Source organism: Mus caroli, chromosome 15, assembly GCF_900094665.2.
Source record: "Mus caroli chromosome 15, CAROLI_EIJ_v1.1, whole genome shotgun sequence".
NCBI classification, from domain to species: domain Eukaryota; kingdom Metazoa; phylum Chordata; class Mammalia; order Rodentia; family Muridae; genus Mus; species Mus caroli.
Window position 1 is genome coordinate 70,647,202 of NC_034584.1, and position 7,041 is coordinate 70,654,242.

Genomic DNA, 7,041 nt, shown 5'->3' on the forward strand with positions numbered 1-7,041 from the left:
TCCTGCCCTTTCCCACAAAACTGCTTCTGTGGTTACTGACCTGGGGGCAGCTCTGAAGCCACAGTCTCAGCAAGGTATGGGAAGCAGTGCTAAATGCATTGTGGGGCAAAGTATTGGCTCTGTGAGCTGAGTATTAGAAATGCTTCGGGAGCTGGGCGTGGTGAGCCGGGCAGTGGTGGCGCATGCTTTTGATCCCAGCACTTAGGAGACAGAGGCAGGAAGATACTGAGTTTGAAGTCAGCCTGGTCTACAAAGTAAGTTCCAGGACAGCCAGAGCTACAAAGAAAACATATCCAACTCACCCGCCCCCGCCCCCCCAAAAAAGAAAAAAAAAAACCGCTAAAGTAAAAAGGCTTCTTCCGGAACGGATCTGGTATCCATTGAGCATACAGGAAGATACCTTTGAGACCAGCCTGAGACTTACCTCAGCTTCCTTCCTAGCCACTCACATCTGCCCGCTGGCATTGTGAGCAGCAGGCTGTCGTGTCCAGGTTTGGCACGAGGGGCGCCAGAGCAGATGTTCTGGGTCTGTGTAGGTATCAGTAACCTGCTTAACATTTGGGTTTTAGGCCAATTGAGGACTAATACGGAGTTGGCTCCACCCCCAGCCCGGGTTGCCCCGCCTCTCCCTCCGCCTGACCCCTGCGCAAAGCATGCTGGTAGTTATGGGCTGTGCAAGTCTGCTGTCCCACCATGCGATAGGACCGGTCTATCGCTCCGCATTTTTCTCCCAGCTTCGGTACTTCCGGGATTTCTGGTCCTAGTGTGCGTGTCGGGATTCCAGCCTGACTGTCCCCGGCCCTATGTAGGAGGACCAGACCCTGACCGTTCATCCTGAGCCGTCTGATCCCACCACGAACGGGCCATGCATGGGAAGTTGCTGCCGCTGGCCGGCCTCTATCTTGTGCAGGGTCTGCCCTATGGACTGCAGTCCAGTTTGCTTCCCATTTTACTGCGGGCCCGTGGCCTCTCCCTAACGCGCGTGGGTCTAACCAAGGGATTGTATGCTCCATGGCTGTTAAAGCTGGCGTGGGCACCGCTGGTGGACAGGCGGGGCACCCCGCGGGTCTGGTTAACACTCAGCACACTGTCCCTGGGCTTGGTGTGTGGACTGCTGGCTGTGTTGCCTCCTCCGCAAGCTGGCCAAACAGGGCTACCTACCACCGTGATGGGGCTGCTACTGCTGCTGAATCTGGGTGCAGCGGTGCAGGATGTGGCTCTGGACACACTCGCTGTGCAACTCCTAGAGCCAAAGGAGTTGGGACCTGGGAACACTGTACAGGTGGTCGCTTACAAGCTGGGATCAGCACTGGCTGGGGGTGGACTGTTGGTCCTCTTCCCGGCTCTCTCTTGGCCACTGCTCTTTTTGCTCCTAGCTGCCACCTACTGGCTGGCTGCTGCCTTAGCCTGGGTTGCACCAGCCTTGGGAAGGCTGCCATGGCCTCAGGCCTCAGAGCATACACTCCACAGCTCCTATCTTCTACAAGATTTGCTGGCTGTGCCTGGGACCCTCTGGACAGCGGGCTTTGTGCTCACCTACAAGCTGGGTGAGTGAGGCCTGCAGTTAGGTACCATCGAGCTTGGAGCCCTGACTCCATGTTGGTGCCTAGGGCCCTGAAACCCACTTAGGGGACTGCCCTATGTTAGAATACCAGCCCAGAGCTCTGTAGTTCAGTTTTGTCTCACCTCTTAACTTCCCTCAGCTCCAGCCAATGCCCAGTCCTTTCTCTTCTAACATCTGGGGCCCATGAAAATGAAGGGGACCAGGGGCCTGACTGGTTGGAGTACTGAGGCTCCTGGAAGAAAGACTGGGGCCATCCTTGCTTCCGGTGTCCTGTAGGTGAGCAGGGTGCTGGCAGCCTGTTTCCACTTCTCCTGCTGGACCATGGTGCTTCTGCCTCAGACTTGGGGCTATGGAGTGGCTTGGGTGCTGTGACCTGCTCCATTGCTGGCTCTTCCTTGGGTGGGGCTCTACTGGCCAGGCACTGGTAAGCACTCCCCAACCCTAGCCTGACCCTCAATTCCACTGGTGTCCCAGGTGATCTTACCATAGCATCTCTCAATTCCCACCCCAGGCAGCCACTAAAGCTGTTGAAGACAGTGCTGCAGCTCCGCCTTGGGGGTTTGGCCTGCCAGACTGCTCTGCTCTTCCACCTCAACACCCCAGGGGCCAGCGTGGACCCTGGCACAGTCATGAGAGGTAAGAGGTTAACCTTGAGGACGTTGGGGGGTGGGGGGCAGGAACCTGGGCTCCCACTGACCTTTCTTTGTTCTTCCAGGGGCAGCTTTGCTGAGCCTATGTCTACAACAGTTTTTGGGGGGTGTGGTTACCACTGCCACATTCACTGTGATGATGCACTGTAGCCAGCTGGCACCCAGAGCCCTGCAGGTAAGAGGGAAGGGTAGGGATGCCCAGGGTCTGCAGGGGTAGAGTCACTCGGCCCTGATCTGCATTACCATTCCTAGGCTACACATTACAGCTTCCTGGCCACTCTGGAACTGTTGGGCAAGCTGCTCCCAGGTACCCTAGCCGGCGTGCTGGCTGACAGCCTGGGCCCACATCTCTGCTTTGCTGTCTTCCTTGTACTCTCAGCCCTGCCTGTTCTGGATCTCCTCCTGGCACCCAGTAACCTGACCTGAGCTGGACATTGGTTAGGGCTGTCTATAAAGCCAATAAAGCTATGTATGTCCTGGATGTCTGGGACACAGGGAAATGCAGCTCTCCTCAAACTGAAGGCTATGTTGCCAGAAAGCACATAAAATTACTGAATGCTTTTTATTCTGCAGTTTGGATCTTCTTATCCCCTTCCTGCAGCCAAAAGGTTTTGCCTGACAGTCAGTGATGGCCACATCATTGCCTTGGTGAGCCTGACACCCTTGGAGTAGTGGCCACAGTGTGGCTTGCCTCATGCCTCAATCATGTGGCACCCTCCCATGTAAGGTGGTCATCGGCCTCTCAGCAGGAGCTCTTCTGTAGCTAGGTGCATCAGGGCATCAAAGTCCAGGTGTAGGTACTTCCTCCAGAAGCGCCGGTCCAGCCCATACACCTGGGCTGGGTAGCATGGACTCGCTAGGGTGGAGCAGAAACACAGGCCTGAGGACTCAGCTGGCTCTAATGCCCATCCCCCGCTGACAGCAGGCAACCCCGTGGCCCTCACCAATGCCATGGAAGATGCGGGCCACAGCCCTTCCTGAAAACCTTTCTTCCGGCCTCAGGGACAGGAGCTGGCGGATATCCCGGCGTATTTGGTCCTCCCAGTCCTGAAGCTGTGGGAGGATAGCATGTGACCTCATCTGAGCCACCATAGCTTCTGTCATGTAAAATCACACCCGGAGCAGCCAAGAAAACCTTGAGCCAAGCAGGGATTGGACTGTGGGGTCAGGGTTGAATGGGGCCATGTCACTGTCCCAAGCTTTAAGAACTGTCCTCAGAGGTGTGGCACTTACCTGGGTCTGCCCAGGTTTTGGACCCTGAGTGTCCGTCATAGTTTCTTCCTCCTCCTCCTCTTCCTCCTCAAAGTAGTAGCTGACCAGGGTCTTCACCTGATTGCTGTGCTCCTCATTAGACTGCTCTAAACAGGGTCCACAACTGGGAAAGGCCACACTGGGGACAGGACAGACCTGTCAAGAGTTGCCCATGGGGTCAGAGCGGGTGGCCTAGGCCCTGCCTACCTCTTTCCCACCTTCGAAAGGCCTTGGACATTTGGTGTAGGTGGGCCAGGGCCTTGTGTTCACGAGCCTGCACACGGTTGTATAGAAAGTCACAGATCTGGTCCTTTTCCTCATCTGTCAGGTCCCCGCGACTGTGCAGGTGAAAGGCCAACTCGCTGAACTTCACAAGCACTCCGGTGCCCTGTGCTGCGCCTGTCAGAGAGTGTGTGGGTTAGAGGGGAACAGCTAGCTAGCCCAGCCCAGCCTGGGGTAGTGGTGGGCATACGTACCTTTCTTCGGCTCTGGGTCCCACTTCAGCTGGTGGAGAGCTTGCCGTACAGAGGCCAACTTCCAGCCCATCGAGTCTGCCAGCTCCACCACACCAAACTCTAAGGAGCTCCTGCCCTGACTGGTGTCTTTAGGTGGCCACTTGGCCTGGCATGCAGCCAAAGGAGGACACCTGTGCCCAAGGAACAAAGGAGTTTATGGCCAGCAGCTCTTATTCTTTATCTTTATCCTCACTCTGAGGTGAGATGTGCTTACCTGTGGGCCAGAGCTTGTAGCTGGGCACTGCCGCCAGGGCAATGCAGATGGCACTGGGCGTAGGTCCAGGGCAGCAGCTCCAACCAGTGCCGAGGGTGTAGTTCCAAATAGCACAGCAGAGTCTCAATAGCTAGAGGCAGAGAAAGGCTCAGGAGATGTGGCACCAGCCTCTCCCTGTAACCCAAATCCTGCTTGGCTCCTTACCCTCCTCTGTCATGTCCAGAGCCTGTACTGTAGACTGCACTGGGAGTGCCCGCTCATGGCCCAGGCAGGCCTGGCCCAGTACAGGGTATGTTTGTTGGCCACTGTGCTCTTTGACTTCCTCAGGTGGGGACTTGGACACAGGCCTCTGGCTGCAGGTGCAGGGTGGGAACACACGCTGCACCAACCTCTTCACAGCTAGGAAGTCAGTGCTGTCAGCGTGGGCATGTCTGCGCAGTTCCCAAAGGTCTTCACCCTGCATTGGGACAGTCATACGCACAGAGCTACTACACTTAGGCCCAGAGCGGCAGCTGACAGGAAGACAAGATAGCAGCTAGGGCTGAAGTGGCCTAGGAATAGTGGAACCCCTGGGTCCGTCCTGGTCTGGGAGATGGGGCTGCCGACCTGGGGGTGCATGAATAGGTGGCAATGGGCAGGCTTCCCATCACGTCCTGCACGGCCGATAGCTTGCACGTAGCTCTCGAAGCTTGGAGGCAGTCCCAGGTGCAGCACAGCCCGAACATCTGGACGGTCCAGTCCCATCCCAAATGCCACCGTGGCCACTACCATGCGCAGGTGGCCCCGCATGAAGGCCTGTTGTACTCGCCGCCGTTCCTGGCTGCACATGCCAGCATGGTAGGCTTCAGCTATCGCCTCGGGGCCACAGCCTGTAGAGAAGGTGTGTGAGTGACTGATGAGACCACAGCAGGCACGCAGAGGAAAGGGTCCCTGGGTGCCAAACCCTGCATGTGCCTACCTCTTGGCCTTGAGTCGCCCACCATGGACAGGCAGGTGCGGAGGAGTGCAGCCACCCGTTCTGTATCCTTTCGCCGAGTGCAGTAAATGATAACTGAATCCAGGGTACGAAAACGGTCCCCTTGCAGCAATGTCACCAGAGCCTGTCAACGAGGAACGATTAACATGGCAGCTTGTGGGCTTCGGACAGGTTCCCTGGTATGTACGTACATACCTGGTCTAAGTCTCTATCCATGGACACGGAGAGGTGCAGATTGGCAGGGATGTTGGTTGACCCGCTGAGCTCAAACTCGCCAGCTATGCCGAGGTGCTGGGCCACATCTCGAGCAGTGCTTCGTGTGGCTGTGGCTGTGAGACCCAAGAAGCAGCGCACCCCCATATGCTCCCGGAGAACCTGAACCAGGGACAGTGCTCAACCACTCAGCCCACCCGGGTCCCAGTCCGCCTCCAGCCGGACCCCAGACAAAAGCTCACTTTGCAAACACGTAGGTAGCAGGGCCGGAAGTTATGTGACCACTGAGAGAGGCAGTGGACCTCGTCAATGCAGGCGAAGGCAATTGGAGGCAACTGAGCGGCCTGGGGGAGGCTGCCGGGACCCCTAGCCCCGCACCCCACCAAGGCCTCTGGGGACACAATCAGCACGTGCACCTGGGCTGCCCGTACCTGCAGGGAAGAAGGAGGCTCACAGGCACTGTGTAGACGGATGCCCACTACCCCCCATCCATGGAGGCCCCCCCTGACCTTCTTCAAGACAGATTCTCGTTGTTTCTTGGTCATTCCTGAGTGGAGGCAGGCTGCCTTCAGACATGAAGGCAGATCGGACACCTATAGATACAATGCTGTCGCAGCCCAACACAACCTAATCTCTTCCCCCCTAAATTCTCTCAGATACTTAGCCCCCTTGAAACAAATGCATCTGACACTGGGTTCTGAGAGAAAAGGCAGAGGCGAGGAACGATATGGAGAACATTGAGCATTAGGCTGTGTCACCCTTAGGAAGAGGTCAGCTGGCGTGTTTAAGGAACTAGACGCACCTTAGGGTATCAGAGCTATCAGTTTTCAGACTTTCCAGGTCCCGAGCACCTGTCTGTATACCTGGTCATCCATGAGTGACAGGAGAGGCGAGACCACGAGTGTGAGGCAGGGGCTTCGCTGGGCATAGAGTAATGCAGGAAGCTGGTAGCACAGAGACTTCCCAGCACCCGTGGGCAACACTAACAGAGTGGAGATGCCTGGGTAGGACAAGAGGCAGTTATGAGGCTCAGTTGGCTAGACACAGCCTGGCGCAGTTCCTAGGCAGCCACACCTACCAGAAAGAATCCGCATGATTGCACGCTCTTGCCCAGGGCGGAAGGCTCGGTATCCTAGCCGCTCTAGGGCCTGGAATACTTCAGCAGGGGTTTCTGTGGACACAAGTTACACTGGTTTGAATGAGAATTTCATATGTTTGCCTAACAAGTCCCCACTTGGTGAACTGTTTGGGAAGGATGAGGAGGTGTGTTTGTTAGATGAACTGTGTCCCTAGGAGTGGGCTTTGAGGTTTCATAAGCCCAGACCAGGTCCAGTATGTCTCTGCCAGGATGAAAAGGCCTCAGCTACTTCTCCAGCACTATGCCTACCTTCCTACTTCTCACAGTGATGATAATAGACTAAGCTACTGAAACGGTAAGCAAGAGCTAATTAAAGGCTTTCTTTTATAAGAGTTTTGGTGGTTGCCAGGGCAGTGATGGCTCACACCTTTAAACCCTGCACTTGGGAGGCAGATGCAGGCAGATGTCTGTGAGTTTGAAGCCAGCCTGGTCTATAAAGTAAATCCCAGGTAGCCAGGGCTACACAGAGAAACCCTGTCTCAAAAACCTGACAATCAAAAAGAGTTGCCTTGGTCATGGT

General features: G+C 56.0%; 2 protein-coding genes across 2 annotated transcripts in view; one reads left to right on the plus strand and one right to left on the minus strand.

Moving 5' to 3' along the window:
* Positions 1 to 627: 627 nt before the first annotated feature.
* Positions 628 to 2,779, plus strand: Mfsd3 (major facilitator superfamily domain containing 3). The gene is made up of 5 exons (XM_021183824.2): positions 628 to 1,547; positions 1,841 to 1,988; positions 2,076 to 2,200; positions 2,280 to 2,389; positions 2,467 to 2,779. The coding sequence occupies exons 1-5, from the start codon at positions 866 to 868 to the stop codon at positions 2,638 to 2,640; spliced, it is 1,239 nt and encodes a 412-aa protein (XP_021039483.1). The 5' UTR covers positions 628 to 865; the 3' UTR covers positions 2,641 to 2,779.
* Recql4 (RecQ like helicase 4) overlaps positions 2,758 to 7,041 on the minus strand; it is a 6,951-nt gene continuing 2,667 nt past the window's right edge. Inside the window, exons 9-22 of the mRNA XM_021183823.1 lie at positions 6,462 to 6,554; positions 6,247 to 6,383; positions 5,893 to 5,976; positions 5,626 to 5,814; positions 5,366 to 5,545; positions 5,153 to 5,294; positions 4,801 to 5,063; positions 4,399 to 4,651; positions 4,195 to 4,324; positions 3,942 to 4,111; positions 3,684 to 3,864; positions 3,448 to 3,604; positions 3,159 to 3,267; positions 2,758 to 3,070 (exon numbers count right to left, since the gene is read on the minus strand). Of these exons, the coding sequence (XP_021039482.1) occupies positions 2,946 to 3,070; positions 3,159 to 3,267; positions 3,448 to 3,604; positions 3,684 to 3,864; positions 3,942 to 4,111; positions 4,195 to 4,324; positions 4,399 to 4,651; positions 4,801 to 5,063; positions 5,153 to 5,294; positions 5,366 to 5,545; positions 5,626 to 5,814; positions 5,893 to 5,976; positions 6,247 to 6,383; positions 6,462 to 6,554 (2,213 nt within the window). The 3' untranslated portion in view covers positions 2,758 to 2,945. The remainder of the gene's footprint in view (positions 3,071 to 3,158; positions 3,268 to 3,447; positions 3,605 to 3,683; positions 3,865 to 3,941; positions 4,112 to 4,194; positions 4,325 to 4,398; positions 4,652 to 4,800; positions 5,064 to 5,152; positions 5,295 to 5,365; positions 5,546 to 5,625; positions 5,815 to 5,892; positions 5,977 to 6,246; positions 6,384 to 6,461; positions 6,555 to 7,041) is intronic.

Excerpts from the sequence above, each read along its gene's own strand:
- Mfsd3 (XM_021183824.2), top strand. The coding sequence starts at position 866 with ATGCATGGGAAGTTGCTGCCGCTGGCCGGCCTCTATCTTGTGCAGGGT. Across the intron at positions 1,548-1,840 it reads TGTGCTCACCTACAAGCTGG|GTGAGCAGGGTGCTGGCAGC; the intron begins GTGAGTGAGGCC and ends GGTGTCCTGTAG. Across the intron at positions 1,989-2,075 it reads GCTCTACTGGCCAGGCACTG|GCAGCCACTAAAGCTGTTGA; the intron begins GTAAGCACTCCC and ends TTCCCACCCCAG.